Raw genomic sequence first — 22,762 nt, forward strand, 5'->3', positions numbered from 1 at the left:
CTATTTTGAAGCCAGGATAGGAAGAAAGTCCCAGAGACTGCCTACCCCAAGTATGACCCCTGAAGCCGGCTTTCTTGAGGGACAGCAGAAAGAAGGAAGAAGAGTTTATTTCACCAACAGATAAGATGGGGAAAAAAAAAGCAAGTCCCAAACATCAATATATGGTAAAATCAATGGAAAGACTCCCATTGATTTAAATTGACTTTGCATCAGTCCCCATAACAGCAACTAAGTTCGATAGCAATTATACCTCCATTTTAACACTAATATTCATCACTTCATAATGAAAATAAAAACTTTGCATTTTCTAAATCTTAACATTAACTCTTGGAGGAAAGAAGAGGGTTTTTTTCTGAAAAAAATGAAGCAAATTAAATATTTTTTTCAGTTTAGGCGATTTAAAAAGGATTATATGGAATTTCAGTGAAGCATTTAATATTTTTATGTCCCTCTATTTTGAAAAATGAGTCAAATTATACTTCCACAATTACTTGGTAAATAATCTCAAGCATATTCTTGTGCAGATGCTACTTTGAAAACAAAATAAAGCCTCCAACCCTACACACACATTCAAAATTTGCATTTTTCAAAAACTAGGAAAGAGTCTTCAGAATTGAAGCTGACGGAAAAAACATGCCCAGTCTTCAGATTTGGACATGTGTGCATATTTTAATCAAGAATAATTATTTACATACATGGAAGTGTGGCACGATGTTAAGTGTTTTATCAGCATTAGTTTGGGATTGCTACATTCTTCAAGAGAGGGAGTATGTTATGAAGATCATCCCTAAAATGATTATTCATGTGCCACATAGAGAAAAACTACTTTAGAAACCTTTTTCACGTTTTTTAAAATATTTTTATACATGTAAAATTCTATTTCCCCTATATCTAAAGCTGAATTTTAGGGTTTATACACCATAATTTCAGACTATTTTTAATCAAGGACAGTTTTTTTCTCCCTTTTACTGCTACTAGCTTCAGACTATCAATACAAGTATGAGGGTATTTTTTGTCTAGACATAACAGTAATGCCCTCAGTTGCGCGCGCATACGCGCGCGCACACACACACACACACACACACACTGATTTTAATGGAAGCTATGCAAACAGATTCAAGGGCAGAATTTAGTCCATTAGCTATAATGTAGCATGTGTCTACATAAATACTTATGTGTGACACAATCTACATAGTAGAAATTAACTGGAATATTTTCAGAATTAAAAGACATAAGAATTACCGTTTAGAGTAAATTGTAATTTAAGACAATTTTATAAAGGGATCACACCAGAGGATTGTCTGAATTTGTTCAAACTTCTTATAAACCAAAACCAAAAAAAAAAAAAAAAGTAACATAATCCTGTCAGGAAGATGTTAACAGTGCATGTATTTTTACACCAACCTCTCCAACAGGAATCACTTCTATATCATATCTTTTATGTTGTAACAAAGAAAATCTTAAGGAAAAGAACTAATAAGTGAACAAAACAAGTTGAAGACTTTAGTGTTTACTGTATCAAATAGCAAACTAAACTTTTTAAATAACTTATGTAAGCAAACCACCTGGTATGTAAAAATTCATGAACTGTATGCAGAATAAGTGAGAGTCATGAATTATAGGGATTTATAAGGATATCAAAACCTCAGATGGTTTTGCTGACATCATAAATCACAAGACCAAAGTTTAAACGGGTTATGATATCACCAGAACCACACAGCACCCAATTTTCTTCATCAGTTTGGCCATTTTTTGGTTACCTAGAAATATTTCTAAAAATGCATACATTCATGCTCATTTCCCACCTCAACTTTACTTTCTATGCTAGTGTTTCCTTCCCCATAAAAGTATATTGCTCCAAATGTTCCTTCACACCATCCCAAATTATCCTGATCTTGCTCAAGCTTTCCTGATGTCTCTTTTTTGCGGTTCTAAACTTGTGTCCCTGATCAGATATTCTCATACTTTTCTCTCTCATGTGTAGAGATTTTTGTCAAGTTCTAGTTGCCTCTCACCAGTATTCACGTAGCATAAACCTGAAATAGCACTTTAAGCTTTTATTTTACATACTGGTATATAAAAAACCTTTCATCCTGAAGAGACTTTACAAACTTTACCTGAAATACAGTGCTACACAGGGGTCTACTACTGAAATCCAGCCGAATTTAGGGTATAATATTAATAGATTCATAGATATGAAGGCCAGAAGAAATGGAGTACATGATGCATCCGATTAAGTAAGCTGTAGCTCACGAAAGCTTATGCTCAAATAAATTTGTTAGTCTAAGGTGCCACAAGTACTCCTTTTTTTTTTGCGAATACAGACTAACACAGCTGCTACTCTGAAAGGCGAGAAGATCACTGTGATCATCCAATTTGACTTCCAGTACAGCACACACTACATAACTTCCCCAAAATTATTCCTAGAGAGTATCTTTTAGAAAGCATCCAATCTTGATTTTAAAATGATCAGTGATGGAGAATCCAATACAACCCTTGGTAAATTGTTCCATTGGTTAGTTACTCTCGCCATTAAAAATTTACACCTTATATCTCGTCTAAATTTGTCTAGTTTCAACTTCCAGCCATAGTATTGTATTATACTTTTTTCTGCTAGGTTGAAGAGGCCTTTTAAAATATTTGTTCCCCATGTAGATATTTATAGACCGTAATCTAGTCATCCCTCTACCTTCTCTTTGTTAAAATAAATAAATTGAGATCCTTGACTCTGTCACTATAAGGTAAGTTTTCTAATCCTTTAACCATTCTCATGGTTCTTCTCTGAATCCTCTCCAATTTATCAACATCCTTCTTGAATTCACAGGTTTCAGAGTAGCAGCCGTGTTAGTCTGTATTCGCAAAAAGAAAAGGAGTACTTGTGGCACCTTAGAGACTAACAAATTTATTAGAGCATAAGCTTTCGTGAGCTACAGAAGTGAGCTGTAGCTCACGAAAGCTTATGCTCTAATAAATTTGTTAGTCTCTAAGGTGCCACAAGTACTCCTTTTCTTCTTGAATTGTGGGCACCAGAATGGGACACAGTATTCCAGCAGCAACTGCACCAGTGCCAAAAATAAATGTAAAATAACCTCTCTACTTCTACTGGAGATTCTCCTGTTTATGCATTCCAGGATCACATTAGCTCTTGTTGGCTACAGCATCACACTGGGAATTCATGTGCAATTAAATATTCACCATGACCCCCAAATCTTTTTCAGAGTCACTACTTCCCGGGATAGAGTCCCACATCCTGTAAGAATAGCTACACAATTTGCTCCTAAATGGATACCTTTACATTTAGCTGTATTAAAATGCACATTGCTTGCTTGGGCCCAGTTTATCAAGCAATCCAGATCAGTGATCCTATTATCTTCATTATTTACCTCTACCTCCAATTTTTGTGTCATCTGAAAATTCTAACAGTGCTGATTTTATATTTTCTTCCAGACCATTGATAAAAATCTTAAATAGCGTAGGGCCAAGAACCAATTCCTACAGAATCTCACTGGAAAAAACACTTGTTGATGATTCCCTGTTTACAATTACATTTTGAGATCAGTCAGTTAGCCAGCTTTTAATTCAGCCATGTGTGCCCTGTTAATTTTATATAATTCAAGTTTCCTAATTGAAATGTTGTGCTGTACCAAGTCAAATGACTTACAAAAAATTATTACATCAATGCTATTACCCTTATCCGACTTGCAATCCAATAAAAAAAGATTGCAAGTTAGTTTAACAGGATCTGTTTTCCATAAACCCATATTGATTTGCATTAATTACATTATCCTCCTCTAATTTTTTTTATTAATCAAGTTCCATATCAGCCATTCTACTATCTTGCTAAGGATCAATGTCAAGCTAACGGGATGACTCTGGTAATCATAGGCCTGTTTACCCTTTTTAAAAAATGGCAAAACATTGGCTCTCTTTCAGTCTTCTGGAACTTCCCCAGTGCCCCAAGACTTACTGAAAATGAACATTAATGGTCCAGTGAGTCTCTCAGACAGCTCTTTTAAAACTCTTAATGCAAGTTATCTGGACCTGATGATTTTAAAATGTTTAACTTTAGCACCTGCTATTTAGCATCCTCCTAAGAGACTAGTGGAATGGAATGAGTGGTATTATCACCATATGATCAGACTACATCATCTGTTTTTCCCCCAAATACAGAACAGAAATATACAGTACACTCTGCTCCCTTTTTTGGATTATTATTGATAATTCTACCACACCATTGTCAGGATTCTTTTTGTTCCTAACATACTTAAGAAACTCCTTCTTATTGTCCTTAACTCTACTTGCCAAAGATTTCGTCTTGCATCTCTTTGTTTCCCTTACCAACTTTCTACAATTTCTAACTTCTGATTTATATTCATTTCTATTAACCTCCCTCTTCTTCCATCTGTTATATATTTTTACAGCTGCCTTCATTTCCACTCTAAACCAGGTTAGTTTTTAACCAGTCTGGCCTTCTTCCTCAATTGTAGGATTGTGGCTTTCTAAGCCTCTAGTAAGGTGTTCTTAAATTATTTCCAATCATCATTCACATTTTTCTAAATAAATTCTTCCTCCCAGCTCATTTGACACATAATTGTTTTTAGCTTTGTGAAGTTGGGCACCATTAAAGCACCAAGTATATTTATTACTGATCTGGACTTCATTCTGCTTGCACATTATAAATGTGATCAAGTCATGCTTAAGGCTCCGTGTTTCTCACAGAGGTCACAGATTCCGTGACCTCTGTGACTTCTGCAGCAGCCTGTGCAGCCGGGCTGGGAGCCACCTGAGCAGCTCGGGCAGCCCCTGGCCAGTCGCACTGGCTGCTGTTGGGGCAGTCTCGGGCTCCCCACCCTCTCCCCCCAGCAGCAGGGGTGGGAGGGCGCCCCAGAAGGCCAAGAGGATCTCCCCTCCCTCAGTTCCTAGCTCCACGTGCTGCCTCTGCTCACAGGTGCAAGCACCGCCCCCTTAGCTCCCATTGGCCGCAGTTCCCAGCCAATGGGAATTGTAGAACCAGGGCTTGGGGTGGAACGAAGGCAACACGTGGAGCTAGGAGCTGGAGGTGCCCGCTTCCCAGGAGCCAGGTAGGGAACCTGCCCCAGCCCCTGCCAATCTCTACCCTAGCCCTCTCCCCCCAACCCGAGCACCAATGGCACCCGCTGGACATGTCCCCTGGGTCACCCCCATGGCCAACTACCCCATAGCCATCCCCCAAGTTTTAGTCAGGAGTATATAATAAGAGTCATGCACAGGTCACAGGCCATGAATTTTTGTTTACTGTTCGTGACCTGTCCATGACTTTTACTAAAAATATCTGACTAAAACATAGCCTTAGTCATGATCACTTGTACCTAAAATACCATTCATTTTTAAATCTATGATCAGTTCTGGTTTATCTGCTGGGACAAGGTCTAAAGAATTACTCCAAGTTGGCTGCAATACTTTTTTGAGTTAAGAAAGTGTCATTTATAACGTTAAGAAATTCCAAGGATGTTTTAGTACTGGCATATTATGTGCACAGCACAGCTCTATAGCAGTTTATAATAGGAAGTGAAGACTACCTTATTTACAGAGCTAGTCTGAAAATGTGGTTCCCTCCTAGCTAGTCTGAAAATGTGGTTCCCTCCTCTCATCCCCACAGAAAATGTTGACTTTTTGGGTCAAATTATTCACCAAAACTTGAAAATGTTTATCCAGAAATACCACCACAGAGCTTCAGGGACAGTTTGGCTGTCCCACATCCCAATTCTCCTCTAAAGCCTGAGTTTCCAGGACAGATTACATCTCCCATGATACACCATGTTTCTACCCTTTTCCTGAAACTGCAGCATGATGCATCTTGAGAGATGTAGTCTGGCCAGGGAACCCAGTCCATACAAGAGAATGAGGAAAATGAAGCACCCAAACTACAACTCCCATGAAGCATAGCAGCAGCAGCAGCATTTCTAGGTAAAATATTTTCAGATTTTGTACACTCCATTTTTTTCCCCAATAGAAAGTTCTTCTTTTGTGGAAAACAGACATTTCTCACAAAAGATTTATTTCAATCAAAAACCCAATTTTCTATTAAAAAAACAGCTGCAACAGAAAACTTTCAAACATTCCTGCTCTTATACAACTGAGGGAGAATTCAAGGTAGCAAAATATAATTGGCTAGTATGGAAATTAGTCAGGGTGCTAGGGTTAAGATCACTATTTATGTGAAGAGTGGCAACTGATTGTTAGATAACACAAGTAGTTAGCATCTCCATTTTACCGATCATTAGAAAGCCAAAAAGAAAAGGAGTACTTGTGGCACCTTAGACACTAACAAATGTATTTGAGCATAAGCTTTCGTGAGCTACAGCTCACTTCATCGGATGCATTCGATAGAAAATACAGTGGGGAGATTTATACACACACACACACACACACACACACACACACACACACACACACACAGAACATGAAACAACGGGTTTTATCATACACACGGTAAGGAGAGTTATTACTTAAAATGAGCTATTACCAGCAGGAAGCGGGGGGGCGGGGGGGAAGGAGAAAACCTTTTATAGTGATAATCAAGGTGAGCCATTTCCAGCAGTTAACAAGTCTGAGGAACAGTGGGGGGTTGGGTGGGGGGGAGAAATAACATGGGGAAATAGTTTTACTTTGTGTAATGACTCGTTCATTCCCAGTCTCTATTCAAGCCTAAATTAATTGTATCCAGTTTGCAAATTAATTCCAATTCAGCAGTCTCTCGTTGGAGTCTGTTTTTGAAGCTTTTTTGTTGAAGGATAGCCACTCTCAAGTCTGTAATCGAGTGACCAAAGAGATTGAAATGTACACCGACTGGTTTTTGAATGTTATAATTCTTGACATCTGATTTGTGTCCATTTATTCTTTTACATAGAGACTGTCCAGTTGGACCAATGTACATGGCAGAGGGGCACTGCTGGCACATGATGGCATATATCACATTGGTAGATGCGCAAGTGAACGAGCCTCCGATAGTGTGTTGATGTGATTAGGCCCTACGATGGTGTCCCCTGAATAGATATGTGGACAGAGTTGGCAACGGGCTTTGTTGCAAGGATAGGTTCCTGGGTTAGTGGTTCTGTTGTGTGGTTGCTGGTGAGTATTTGCTTCAGATTGGGGGGCTGTCTGTAAGCAAGGACTGGCCTGTCTCCCAAGATCTGTGAGAGTGATGGGTCGTCCTTCAGGATAGGTTGTAGATCCTTGATGAGGCGTTGGAGAGGTTTTAGTTGGGGGTTGAAGGTGATGGCTAGTGGCGTTCTGTTACTTTTTTTGTTGGGCCTGTCCTGTAGTAGGTGACTTCTGGGTACTCTTCTGGCTCTGTCAATCTGTTTTTTCACTTCAGCAGGTGGGTATTGTACTTGTAAGAATGCATGATAGAGATCTTGTAAGTATTTGTCTGTCTGAGGGGTTGGAGCAAATGCTGTTATATTGTAGAACTTGGCTATAGACAATGGATCATGTGGTGTAACTCATTTAAGCACTGTGACCTACTCATTTACTCATCATTCTAGGATATTGGTTCCGTAATCACCAAGAGTCTGAACAAAAGCTAATTCAAATCAATGGAAAGTCTACCATTGAATTCAGTGGACTTTGGATCAGGCCACAAGAGAAGAGTGTCACTGAATAGTTAACAACACAGATGTTCTTTGGTAGGCTAAGTTTATATAAAGCAAGGAAATGCAGTTAAGAGGCTCATCTTCCTTTGTACAGTTATCATACTGTGTCCAAGTATTGCTGTGAATAGGATTCATAACATGATGGGGGCGATACTGGACATCTGCATGCCTCTAATTAGTTGAAAAACACTAGACTAGACTAAAGCACAAGTATTTTCATATGTTCAATACATTTAGGTAATTAAAAATAAATACTGTACATTAGTCAAAGTATGACTATTATATTTTTGTAAATCCGATGAAACCCAATCCACTTGATTGAATCAGATATCTAGAGAAACTACATTTTTTTTCAGATAGATTAATACGTCCTACAGATACAAGTACATCATATGTTGATCTCAGAACCTATACCTACTATACTGCCATCCAATGAGACATGCTGATGTCTAATCAATGCAAAGTATTTTCTTCTCTTTTTAATGTCAGGTGTTTTTTGTTTGTTTTTTTTGAAGTATGGGCAGTGATTCCCTCAGCGATATTTGGAAATAATCTTTAAAAAAAAACAGCAGGGTGAGTTTGCTATAATCAAATGACTAATATTTCTTGCAAATGTGCCTACCATCTGTTGGAGGTTAAGTAAATAGGCTTGCATGAAGTTGTCTGACCATAAATGTAGGATGTAAAAAACCCTTTCTAGTATGAATCCTGCTTTCAATACATAACACAAATCCCTATACATCTTGCAAAATCAGTTTCTGTGTTTGCACATGCATGTACAATAGCTGTTTTTCCAAAATTATTAAAAGAGTTCCTAACTAAGTATGGAGGCTTTTGTCAATTCCTTTATAGAAACACAAGAGAATAAATGTATCTGACGAAGACAAGCTTTTATTAAAAAATATGGTATCTACTTATACCAATGATCTTTTGGTGCTGAGAACTTCCAGAGATTATCTTTCCAGTGAATTAACCACTAAAGAAGTAGTTCTCAACCAACAGTACACATACCTCTGAGGATACACGGAGGTCTTCCGAGGTGTACATCAACTTTTCTAGATATTTGCCTAGTTTTACAACAGGCTACATAGAAAGCACTACAGAAGTCAGCACAAACTAAAATTTCATACAGACAATGACTTGTTTATACTGCTCTATATACTATACACTGAAATGTAAGTACAGCATTTATATTCCAATTGATTTATATTATAATTATATGGTAAAAATGAGAAAGAGCAATTTTTCAGTAACAATGTGTTATGAAACTTTTGTATTTTTATGTCTTATTTTGTAAGCAAGTAGTTTTCAAGTGAGGTGAAACTAGGGGCTACACAAGACAAATCAGACTCCTGAAAAGGGCACAGTAGTCTGGAAAGGTTGAGAACCACTATACTAGAGTACAGTCCTTTTGCCAGTGAACCAGATTCCTCTTTTTTCAGAGGCTCCTAGAAAACCATTCAGTCTCTCCTTGCTTAACCTGATGGTTTGAGGTGACATTATAAATCACACCTGCATTTTCAGCTATCATACTATTCCCAAGTTAGAAAAAAGTAGCAGCCATGGTCATCTGTCAGGACAACAGCATCTTTATAATGCATTAGAAGCGGTCTCTGAACCCATTAGATTACATCAACCTGACAACACTGGAGGAATGAAACATTTAAAAAAAATTAAGAGGTTCAACTAGCCCGCATGATGCATTTCTCAACTACTGTAATATTTAGACATAACCAACTAGTTCAATTACGTGCAGATTCAGAATACAAGTAGGAATGGAGTTCTTATCCCACCAATAGAAAAGAGACACTTGACAACTGTGCCATACGTGGTCCAGGTCCTCTCTCTCCTGGAAATACACAGGAAAAGGATGGTACACAAGCTTCTACAAAACTCACACTTTCTTAAATGGTTACCCACATTCGAGAATGTGAAAAATACATGAGGAAACTATGAGCAACTGCTAAAAATTACTTGCATTCGGCAGCGATAATTACATCCTTTTATGTTTCATGGCAGAGTACAACAATATAAATCGTTTTCTGTATACATACATGAAGACAAATCTCAAAAGTTCTCACACTATATTTAGAGAAGAAAATGTACTATTGAACATTTAGATGTAATCATCACCCAGCCCATGACTTAAAATGATCAATTTAGATGAAATGCTTAGTGTTCTGATGATCACTGACGTTAATATACTAATCTTGATGAATTTTGCACTTGTAATACTGGATTTTCAGTTTTGATCAACTGATTAGTTTTTAATGCTGTGTATGTCTCGCTTTCACTTGTGGTTTGAATATGTTTACTTACATCAAAAAATATTTTGCATCTTTATTATTTTATATTGTAGCACTGAATGGAATTTAAATCAATACATTATTCATAAGGAAAAGACAACAGAAAAAAACAAAGCTGTGCACTTCTTTCAAAGACTTCAAATTACTAAAACATACCATATTTATGCATGCAATATTTGATTTTTTTTTTAAACACAATTTGTTGGTTTTAGATCAGAATATGCCAAAAATCCAACACTAAACCATTTTTGTTTATAATTAAGGCAATCATCAATCCAAGGATTATAGTCCATTTTATTTCATCTCTACATCAAAAAAAGTAATTTAAAAAATTAAAATTCCCTTGAAACCATAAGATAAATGAAAATGTAAGTGCCTTCACATAATAACAGTAAGGTGACCCTCTGGGAAATGGCTGACTTTCTCAATTCAAGGTATTCAAAGCTCATTCAAAAGTGTTCATTTGGAATGCAGATATCAAAGATGATGCAAATGTTCAAGAGAAAATGAGAACTTACCAGATGTTCTAATCCAGCTTTGATGTTTCCAGAGTCCCTGTAACACAAGAACAGAAGTTGTAAATAAATAGTTGCTAAACCCTTGTCTATAATGATTTATGTTTAACCCAAAAAACGTCAAAAGAAAGTCATGTAAATTCTTGGCTATCTTTCTAAAGTTCTTAACTTTTACATCTTGACTATTAAAAACACAAGGGAAAAAACAAACAGTCTCATTAAAGCCAAGACTATCTACCTACTTAAACTCCAAACTTTTATTTTCCTTACAATTGTTAAAATCCAGGCAACCAGATCCTACTAATCCAGGGGGTCCCGAGGTTATTATGTGGGGGTCATGAGCCACCCAACTCTGAATGCAGCACTGCTGCTAGCAGCAGCGCAGAAGTAAGGGTGGCAATGGAGAGCTAAGTCTGCTGTGAAAAGTGATAGTGGCCAAGTTTCTTCACACCCCAATATTAAACAGTAAAGAGTAACTATTTTTTAAAAAACTTTTATGCTTATAACAATAATTCAATAAAAATGCGTTTTAGTCTTAATTGAAAAGCAGTGAGAAAAGAAATTCATTTTAAACAATAGGGTTGTGAATTTAGCATTTAAAATAATGATAAATATTAGAAATGTGTTTTAACTTATAAGGAGGGTCACACTCAGAGGTTTGTTGTGTGAAAGAGGTCGCCAATACAAAAAGTTTGAGACCCACTGTACTAATCCAAAAAATTATTTTATACAAAAAGCACCACTACTTCATAGAAAATTTTAAAAACAAACAAAATTTAGTACTATCACATCAAAATCCATGCGCAGTGCCCATCTGAGCTCCCTCTACCAGAACTTTGTTAACAAATGTTCTGATCGTTCATAAACAAGGGAGATAATTAATTAATCATACATTAATTAACTAGATGATGGCAGGGATGCTAGAACTTTACATATTTCTATTCACATCAGTTGCAAAATTCTAATGTACAGATAGAAAAAATAAGGAAAAACAAACAAAAGCACAAAAATTGGAAGGTTGCAAAGAAGGACCAATGAGAAACTGAAGATACTAAGGCAAGAAAAATTTAAACTGAAAACTTAATCCCTAATGCATACGGCTGTGCATAGATAAAATGCTAGTTTGCCAAGCTGGACAAGGATAAACAATTTGCCCAGCTGAGTGAAGTGAACAGAATAAGATGCCTTCTCTCTGGCACTTCCAAAAAACACACTCAGTGATGACAGCCAGTTTCTGCTTTCATAGATTCAATGTTAAATCTGTTTCTAAACTTAACTATCCCTTTCTGTTGAGGCCAAACAGGAAAAAATGACATTCCAAGCAATTAATTCCTAGGTCATATAACAGCGTTTACATATGTGTAGAATATTCTTTTTCAACAATTACTCAGACGTATAAAACCACATATGGCAAAACAAACAAAAAAACCTTCATTCCTTTGAGATGGTAAACATCAGTCCTTTCTATTTTGCTAACTCGCAAAACATAATAAAACAGGTTTAAAAAGAGTTACAAATACAAAAATATTGAAGGAAATGTGATTTTAAATACATCCAACCTAATGTTACTTTTGAATACTCCAGTAATTATGCAATCTCCTTTTATTTAAGACGTTTTACATTTTCTAGTTACTAACATTTGATATCACAGTAGTTTCACACAAAAAACACAAATGTTAATATACAAAGCTAATTTTGTCTTCCTTTTTGTAAATTATTTGGTGTTAATAATGTTAGGCTCTTCTAAATGAAACTAAAGTATTACTTTATAATTTTGACAAAGGTTTCAGTATGTATACTAAGGATACTTGTTCTCTTCAAATTCATCTTAAATGAAGTCACAGAAAAAGTTGCACTTCTCTTATGCTATTTTTTTTTATAACCAAAACTTCCTCTACAAGATCAATTATTTAGATAGAAATGAAGTCCTATATATTTTTTCTGTGGTGCTAAAGATCCTAATGAACTTAATTTACTGAGAAGCAGGATCCAAGACACTGATGTAGGAAGCTTCCAGCTAACAGTATAAAACCTGTCCTCTTTAGTGGTCTGTCTCCTGTGCTGTCCCTGTCACGACTTCATCAATATTTGTGCAACTCTGTTTGCCCTGTGCTGAAAGCAGACTTAATTCAATTATAGGTCTCAAAACTGATAAAATGGTCCTGAAGTGGAAAATGGGAAGAGATTATTGGCAAATGAATAAAGATTTGTATCGACCTAACACACAAGAGTACAGCAGGGTTTTGTGGGAGGAGGGGTTGTTATTTTTTTTCAAATCGTTCTGTCTTAAGTCTTCTGGGAACAGCGAGTTTCCCTTCCCCTCATGCAGCACATCGATTTCTGAATTAGACTGCAATATTAAATAATTAATATACTTGCCATGATTGATGTTTTGCATTAGTTGAATATTAGGTTATCAATCAAAATCCACTTGGTTTAATGTAATAATATTGAAAAAGTGTCACTGGCTGTTCATCCAATTTGTAGTTGAGGCAGCACAGATAGTAATATTGGTGTAACACAAGGCTCTAAAGCAGGAAATGCAGTGGTTGAACATACATAAGGCAAACATTATAAAACTAACTAGGACAAGGCTGAGGTTGTCCTAAATAAACCTTGTGGCACCTGTCAGTTCAATGTAAGCATCTTTCCAGCCAAAGGACGCCATACATCAATCATACAATGACATCTAGTAAAAATGTAGCTAAGACAAAATTATCTTTGTTGTGCAAAAATGTACTCCTTTAGATAATACGACAACAATACTACAATTAATGTTGTACTCTAAATATTGTATTATAAAAAAATTTTAAACCGTTGCTATACCATAATCACAATACATTTTAAAATGACTACCAAAATATTAACTCACCTAAGATTTTAATAGAATACATTATCCTTTTTAACACTGTAAATAGCTACAAGAGACAAGAGCTGTTTTATGCACAGCCGTAGATTATGAGTTTAAAAGGCTGTGCAAGAATGGATAGCTAATATTAATTTCAAATTCACCAATAATATTTAGCTTTCCAGAAATGTCATTCATTTTTCCACACTACACTGCCCCCACAATACACACATTTGCCTTTCAAACTATTAGTCTACAAAGCACAACAACATTTATTTTTATAAAAAGAAAAGGAGTACTTGTGGCACCTTAGAGACTAACAAATTTATTAGAGCATAAGCTTTCGTGAGCTACAGCTCACTTCATCGGATGCATGAGCTCACGAAAGCTTATGCTCTAATAATTTTGTTAGTCTCTAAGGCGCCACAACTACTCCTTTTTTTTTGCGAATACAGACTAACACGGCTGCTACTCAAACCATTTATTTTTATGTTTGTTTGGTGCAGTACTTATTTGTAATTTTGCTTCTCTTGTCCCTTCACATCAGCTCTGGAGTTACGATTTTCCTCTATTATGAATTTCTATTGTAAAGAGCTATTTTAAAAGCATACATTAAGTATGTACACCACTCAAACTAGCCCAAAGGTGAAGCTAGGTGAGGAAAAAATTACAGCTGAACTAAATTTGAATCATGGCCATGAGGGACCTGTAACAACAAGTCAGGAATTCAATGAGGCAAGTGTAGCCATCTTTGGATTACTTGAGACCACAATGTACGTAACTAATTGAGTTTATGTTAACTTATTATTGAAAGTTTATGAAACAAAGAAACAGGTTATATCAGTTGATCTTTGTTGAAAACACTGATTTATACCTACACATATACTGACATACATAAATACACACATATGTATAAAGCTAAAAAGTTAATCAAGATTACTGAAAAAAATTAAGGTAGTCATGCTCTCAAGTAACTAATGATTTCACAGATAATTTACCTGCATTAATACATTCAATTTAATAGCAATTTTACATTCAGGAAATATACTACTTCCTAGTATATATTTCCTTAATATACTAGGAAACAACTATTGTTGTTTTGCACACTACAGCGAAACAAAACACTTTACCTACTTATAGGTAGTCCACTTTCTTCACTGTTATTTGCAGTGGCTATAAAGCCAACGCCCCCCTGCTGTGCAGTGTTTAGGAAGAAGCTGCGTGTTCACAGAGGGGACAAGAGCTAGACCTGGTGGGGGGAAGGGACTGGGAGCGAAGGCTGATGAGGGGAGATGGAGACTGGGAACTGGGTGATGGAGACAGCAAACAAAGGAGAGGGTAATGTGTGTGGCAAGAACTGAGATCGATGAAGAGCTGGGAAGGGAAACAGACTTGCTGGTGGAGAGGAATGGTGGGGAAGGAGATGGGGCACAGGGGAGACAAATCTGACGGGGTGCAGGGGAAGAATTGACTGGCTAGCCAAAAAGAGGACAGGACAAAGAGTAGAGGGAGAAGGGATCTTAGATTGGATGAGGAGCCTGGTGAGGGAGACTAGACTGGATGAGGAGCCAGTAGGGCATGGGGGTGACTAGAGGCCAGGATTGTGGAGAGAGAGATTAAACAAGGAGCAGAAAGGAGAGGAATTGGAACTGGCTGAGCAAGATTAAGGGGTGACTTGATTACTATCTGTAAAGTATGTACACATCAAATATTTGATAACGGGTTCTTCAATCTAGCAGAGAAAGGTATAACGCCACTGCATCCAATGGCTGGAAGCTGAAGCTAGACAAATTCAGACAGGAAAAAAGGCATACATTTTTAACAGTGACTATAATTAACCCTTGGAGCAATTTACCAAGGGTTGTGGTGGATTCTCTATCACTGGCTATTCTTAAACCATGCCTGGCCATTTTTCTATAAGAAAAATTCTAGGAATTATTTTGGGGAAGTTTTATGGGCTGTGTTATAAAAGAGGTCAGAGCAGATCATCACAATAGTCCCTTGTGGCCTTGGAATCTATGAATCTAAGATGCCTGGGGAAACGGGCTTGGGGGTTTTGACAGAACTATGACCTGCTGGGCAAGAAGCCTATCCTTGGAAAAGGTTTACCCTTTCCCTCAAACAAAAGGTGCGGCATGCTGAATGCTTGTTATCCTGTGGCTGATCAACCCCAACACAGAAGGACCATATTTCAGTAGTGCTGTGCATTTATAATGTGTCAAGTATTTTGGGCTCCCTGCAATGAAATGTGTTGTGTAAGAGGGTATATTTTGTGATTTCCACCCATATTTAACAACTTGGGCATAGAAGCAGTTTTCTGGCCAATACAGTATAAAAAAAAACTTTCTTCCCAGAGAAATCTCTAGAAGGATTTTTAAAGGATCATAACTAAAAACTGACCAGAACATGTACTAGTACCCTGGGCCCAGAAGATCGTGTTTACTGGGGCCACACTCCCTCCCATTTAATTTCATCTACACAGATGTTAGATGTTTTGGGGGCCCCGCTCAACTTAGGGCTGCAGTACCCCTTCCCCCCCACTCTCGTCAGCCCTGCCTGTACCTCAACTAGGCATTAAGTTATTTTATTTGGTAAGAAGAAAAGTCTAGAATAAAGGTCTCAATATTATTTCTCCTTAGCAAAGGGTAGTTTGGCTATGCCAGAATAGAAAGAGACATTACTTCAGCCCCCCAACTCAGATATAGTAAAGCATCTACTTCTGGAAAAAAGCTCCCTCTGGAAAAAAATGAATGTGTCATTCCCTTGCATAGCCGTTAAAATCACATTTCTTTCCCCCTTCTCTGCTCTGAATGAAGAGCCCAGTAATGTTTGTATTCCAGATGCTACAATGAAACCTAATAAAAACAACTACCCAATGTACTGCTTTACTTCTGGCCATTTTAATGAGTGGGTGCGTACTGAAATGCAGTTAATACTGAGGTAGTCTCACAGGGGCTGTGTTTTCACTGACCACTAAGTCAGGTGATGATAGTTGGGCTGATTGTTAGCACATGTTTATGTTATATTCTTAAATAAACAGTATAAAAAACAAGAGAGGAAACCAATAGAAATATGTATGAAGTCTGAGTTTAATGTATGCTGTTGTTCAAGTCAATATTAGCAAACTGGAAATGTCTTGCATATCATTCATTATCAAGACGGACACAGCAGTCCAGTCCTAGTCTCTCAATTACATACTGAAATCATTATTGACTAATTCTTGAAACTTCCATTATGTCCTTGGTGACTAAATTTCTCTGCAATAGCTTTGTGGCTAGAATATCAGGTAGGATACAATTAATCAAAGCCAGGGCTATAATGAATTGTCATTTGCAGTAAAATTTCAAATAACTACAATAGTATCTGCTATTACTGTGTCACCAAATTTGACTTAGCTAGGATGAGTGTATATAGTCATCAAAACTAGGCATTAAATTGCAGAACCAGTAACCTGATTTCAACATAACAGACCATTTGCATACTTCTCAGCACTGATACATTATTGAAAGAAGTCTTGAAATCTTTGGTCCTCATTAGCACTTCATTACTGTCTTTAAAACACACACACACACACACACACACACTTACATTTGATGTGGACATGGAAACTATGAGACATGAATATCATAAAGCCGTTAAATGCAAATGCCACAACTGTATTTAACAGTGGTTTTCAAACTGTGGGTTGCAACCCTGTACTGGATCGTGGAATGTAAGGTACTGGGTTGCGGCGGCTCTGGTCATCACCGCTGACCGGGCCGTTAAAAGTCCTGTTGGTGGTGCTGCCCGGCTAAGGCAGGCTAGTCCCTACCTGTTCTGATACCACGCTGCACCCCAGAAGCAGCCAACAGCAGATCCAACTCCTAGGCGTGGGAGGGCGGGCACAGGGCTCTGCATGCTGCCTCTGCCCTGAGCACTGGCTCTGCACTCCCATTGGCCAGGAACCGGCCAATAGAAACTGGGGGGCAGTGCCTGCAGGCGAAAGCCACAATAAGGAATATTATGCCCCAAAAGAATAGAAGAAATAGAAACCTCTACTAGGAAATTTGTTAGGAAAGTACGCTCTCCGAAATACATATAGGGCTGACAAATATAAAGCACAGACCCCAATATCCAGTAAGCTAAACTGAGAACAAGATACAGAATCTGGAATTGAACTCAGACTGGGGAAAAAATATTTGAACAAGAAGTATTTTCTTCTAGTATTTAACATTAATGCATTTTATCACTTCAATACAGCTGCCCTGATCTGTGTCCTAAATAACTGTGAACAATGTCCAAGACAAAAAAAGTATGTTAAAGGCCTTGTCCCACACAACATGGTAGCTGATGACATTCTCAGCACATTAGGTGTGGCAAAGGGCTGGCAAGGAATCAATATAAGTAATGAACTCAAACTCATTGCCCCAGACCACTCTGGGACTTGACATCAGTATTAAAGATTCTGATGCAATGGAACCAAAAGGACTTTCCCCTGTCCTGTTGCTACAGGGCTAGACCAAGAGAAGGCTAGATTGCCAGCTATCCTTACAGTAACATTAAAAGGATTTTGACCAACTAGCTTTCTAGCTCTTAAAACATTCCTAGAGAAAGGAGAATGGGTGCAGCAGACCCCGCCATTAGCTGCATGAAGACTTCAAGAATTAGACCGGGGTTCTCAAACTGGGGGTTGGGACCCTTCAGGGGGTTGGGAGGTTATTACATGGGGGAGAGGGGGTTTGCGCGCTGTCAGCCTCCCCCCAACCCTGCTTTGTCTCCAGCATTTATAATGGTGTTAAATATACATTTAAGAGTGTTTTTAATTTATAAGGGGGGGTTGCACTCAGAGGCCTGCTATGTGAAAAGGGTCACCAGTAAAAAAAGTTTGAGAACCACTGAATTAGATAGAGCTTCCAATCACTCACAAGGATGTCAGGATGAGGTGGAGATGGGGGCACAGAAAGGCACTGAGTCAAACCTCCCACAAGACCATTCAAAATTAACCAGAAAAGGAAATCTGTGACTTAGAGAGGGCAAGGGATGTTTTTGCATCCTTCCTCCATGTAAGCAATGCATGGTTTTAAAGAGTGCATTGTTTAAAGTTTAAGAGAAGAGAGGAGAAGGTGTATAAGCACAGGTAAGGCTCCCCCTTCATGTCTTAAGTTGATGAACTTGCAGTGATATGGAATGAGGAGAATGGCTCTTCATTACAATGTAGATACTTATTTTGCATTAGCTTGTATATGCTAAGTAACTTATGCCAAATTGGCATTAATAACTTACTGTATATGTGCAGTATGCAAATTTATCCTGAAACAAATCAGTGGATTAAAGTTAAGTGTCTGTATGTAAAACATTAAAACAATTTGCCCCAGTATCCCACTCCCACCAAGTTTGCATCATATTGCAATGAATGAGTTTAGCAATGAAGTGTCAGCAGAGTGCTGGCTGGAAAAGCATGAGCCTCCAGTACTTTAGCTAAAGGCAGGAAGAGACTTAAACCACAAAGCATGGGCTAGCCATGACAAGGAGACAAAAGAGCCCCCCCCAAGATTACAGCTACACTGTACACATTTTGCAACAGCGTGTAGGGTATGTATAGCTACCCACCGCAATGAAAATAGGCTGTGTCCACAGGGCAGTGTGTAGATACAGGTCAATGAAATGCTCTGGCAGAGCCTTTCCCTGTTGGAGTCTTTTACTGCAGAGAGGAAAGACTGGCAGCTCCATACTGCTGGAGACTCCCTGCTTCAGGGAAAGACTCCTACAGCAGGGACCTGCAAGCCAGCAGGAGTCTTTCCCTAGAGTGGGAAAAGGCTTGGGCAGCAGGGAGCTGCCAGAGTCTTACCCCAATACGAGAGCCCTTCCATGCAGAAAAGGAAGGCTCAAGCAGTGGGGAGGCAGCAGGAAACTACTCTGCTAAAAATATCAGTGCAAACGACAAGGCACTGCTTGAGAAATTAGAGCACTGAGTAGGGTACATACCCACATAGTTCAGGAGTGTCTTTGTTCTATTCACCTAAGCAGTGCCTCACAATCTATTTATACCCGTGCTAGAGGAGCACGTAGTGTATGTACTCTACATGCCACCAAAAGGAGTCAATGTACCTTAAATTAGGATAGATTACAATTCCAACTTTTGATCATGCAGTGTCTCTCTCTCCAGTATACTCCTGAGGGAAATCTGTGCCAAGAAATAAAAAATTCTGCACACACACACAAAAATGAAAAATCCTGTGAGCAATATTTAAAAATTCTGCATATTTTATTTGTCAATAATGTGGAGGCTCCAGCATGGCAGTGGGGAGCACAGGCCACTGGCTGCACAGAGTGGGGAGATCACCTTGCAGGCTCTCTCTCCCTGTCCCAGGACATGGACTCGGCAATGAGGCTGTACCCAGCCCTGATACAGTGCAAGGGCCAGGCCTGCCTCAGAAACCCTAACCCTGCCCCTCCCCCTCCATGACACCCCCCCCCCCCCCAAGATAACAAGCGAGAGGGACAGAGTCTCACACAGATGCCAAAGCCCTGGCTCCTGATCTAGGTGTGGGACAAGCAGGCTCAGCCCAGCAGGATCCAAGTGTGGAGGGGCTTAATGTGTGAGGATGCAGGTGTGGGGCAATCTGGGTGCAGGCGCCTTTGGGAGAGGTGGGGTCCGAGTATGGGAAAAATCTGGATGCACAGGGACTCAGAGGGTTCTGGATGCAGGGGAATGGGACTCTGTAGAGGGGCCTAAGTGAAGGTGGTTGAGGCTCAGTTGGGGGCGGGGGTCTGGGTACGGAGAGGCGGGGGTGGGCTCAGCAGGGGGGTCCGAGTGCTTGGTGGGGTGCAGCACTGGTTGGGGCTTGCTAGGGTGGGGGACAGGTGCGGGGGGGCTCATCAGGGTGGGGTTCAAGTGCAAGGAGCTCACCAGGGGTTGATCTGGGTGCAGGAGTGGGGGTCCTTATGCTGGAAGAGTGAGTTTCACTGGTGGGGCGGGTGGAGGTCTGGTGGTAGGGGGGTTTTCGATGCAGGGGGGTTCTGAATGCAGAGCCTCAGCTGGGGTCCAGATGCAGGGAGGCTGGCTCTCAATGCAGAGAGAGGGGCTTTGAAGAGGTCTGGATGCAGGGGGGACGTGGGATTGCTCTTGCGGCTTCCCTTTGCTTCCCTGTCAGAAAGTCATTTTTCTGTGGGGAAGCAAAGAAATTTGCAGAGGAAATGAACTCTGCGTGCATGCAATGACACAGAATTCCCCCACAAGTATCAGTAACATGGTGTCAGCACAACTCCTGTGCTATCATTACACCTTATGTCATTGATCAGTAAATGCTGTCAATATACCCAATCAAAAGAATAACTTTGTGAACCTTAAATAACTATCTTATACAAAACATGCCACGTTTAACAAACATTTTTCCAATCTACTCAAAGCAAAGAATCACACACATTTCATACCCAAGATTGCTCTAAGTTTTTAAAAAGGAAACTGAAGAAAACAGACAGCAGAAAATTTTAAGTCAAATGGTACTTTTAAATATCATAACTAACCTTACAGTATGTTTTATCACCACAAACTGCAACTGGAAATTCAAGCAATGCTTAAATCACAACAAACACTTACAATAGATGTTATAACTCAAAACAGACTTTTTATAGACCTTTTTAATGCCTGTTGAAATGGAAATCCTGGTGGAACCTATTTATAATGGTGCTACCACCCCACAAAAATGAAAGAATAGTTGAGTAACGTCTGCATCACAAACTAGGATTTCAACATTACATTTACATGTACATACATTATCACACACGGAAAAGCAGGCTTCCACATTTTCTTCAGAGACAATGTTTCAGGTTATAATGGCTAAAATATAATGGGTGGGGTTTTCAAAAGTGCCAACTGAATTAGGTGCCTTACTCTCATTGACTGTCAATAAAAGCTACTGAGCATGCTCAGTAATTATCACACCCATGTTTTGGATTTTTCTGGGCACTACCAGCGAGGCTCCCTATTCTATTCTCTACACAAAGATGATTCCTGCAAATCCATTTGTCTTAACCACTACTTTTTCTCCTTCTTTAGTGTGAAAAAGTAATCACGTGGAGTTCAATGTAAGTAGAGTTTACATCTATTCAGCTACAACCGTACAATTATGTCAAAGCAAGCCTATGTGTGGGAAGAACAAGCACCTGACCCATGAAAGAATAATATTTGAAACAAACTTTCCTAAAATAATGAAGGAAATAATTTGAAATCTTCTGAAGACAATCAAATAATATATCACAATTAATTAATAACTAAAACTTAAATATTTTAAATAGATCATTCATCTACCCAAACTATTTCAAAGTAAGGAGGCTGGCCTTAACACAGGAGGAAAAAGATGCATGTTTGTCTTAGATATGCCAGTGATGTTGCATATTATGGCAAAGTTGACATATGAAATATTAAGATGATATGTAACATTTTCCCATCTGTAAAACCAGCAATCAAACATTAAAGGGCCACAATCAACTTGAAATCTAATCAAACTGAAAAATCAAGTTACTAGTAGTTTCAGGTACTACACTTGCCCCTGAATTCCTTGCTAATATTTTGGATTTGCACCCACATTTTCCTGTAATAAAATATACATACATACACACACACACACACACACACATGTGTGTGTGTGTGTGTGTGTTTCTCCCTAACTGTAAAGATCCGCAAACATTAGAGGAACATGACTGTTCAGGAAAATAGTGAAAATGACTAAAGTGATGACAAATGCAGAGTAAACGTATTGGGGAAAAAAAACTACAGAAAAAGTGGCCACAATCTGGCCTTTATTCTGGTGGTGCAAAGCAATTAGGAAGTTTGTCTAATGGGCTACCATGGATTTACCCTTGCATATGGAGACTCTCAGGGCAGTGCACAAGAAAACTAGTGGCTCTATGTCAATCCCCTTTCCAGCCCTCTCTTCGGGAACCATTCCTAGTGGAAAGAGGGGGTGGGATGGGGAATCCGTATAAATTGGCTATGGCAATTACCAAAAACAGAGTATGTAGCCGTTGGAAGCAGTGTGCAAATGAGAACAGACTTTGGGATGCTCCAATTTACAACGGGAATTAAAGTGGTCCTCAGCTGGCATCCGGACTGAAAGACCACAAAGTTGGTACATGATTTGCTGGCTGGCTCCCCCACTCCCAGTCACATAAAAGAAGATTTTTACTCCACTCTGGAAAAATAAGAATAAGTTTGGCCAATTACTGGTACATTTGAAATATAATAAATATACAAATAAATCATATGAAAATAACTTGCAAAAGCAGAGAGAGAAAAAAGAGGAGAAATTAGCAAAAATGAATAAAAAATTAAAAAAATTAAGTAGCATAGGTATAACTGTTCAAGAATAAGATAAATTAAAAATTTGATGGTGCTAAAATTGGTGTATGTCAATGAGTTTCATAAGAGCAGAGAGGTAAACAATTTGCCTTACTCATGATTTTTCCCCCACTATCTTA

The 22,762-nt window shown here is 38.6% G+C and overlaps 1 protein-coding gene across 1 annotated transcript in view; it reads right to left on the reverse strand.

The window, feature by feature from the left end:
* Positions 1-22,762, reverse strand: part of RSRC1 (arginine and serine rich coiled-coil 1) — a 368,470-nt gene that overhangs the window by 214,441 nt on the left and 131,267 nt on the right. The window contains exon 6 of the mRNA XM_043493111.1: positions 10,459-10,495. Coding sequence (XP_043349046.1) covers positions 10,459-10,495 — 37 coding nt within the window. The remainder of the gene's footprint in view (positions 1-10,458; positions 10,496-22,762) is intronic.

This window comes from Dermochelys coriacea, chromosome 9 (assembly GCF_009764565.3).
Source record: "Dermochelys coriacea isolate rDerCor1 chromosome 9, rDerCor1.pri.v4, whole genome shotgun sequence".
NCBI lineage: Eukaryota > Metazoa > Chordata > Testudines > Dermochelyidae > Dermochelys > Dermochelys coriacea.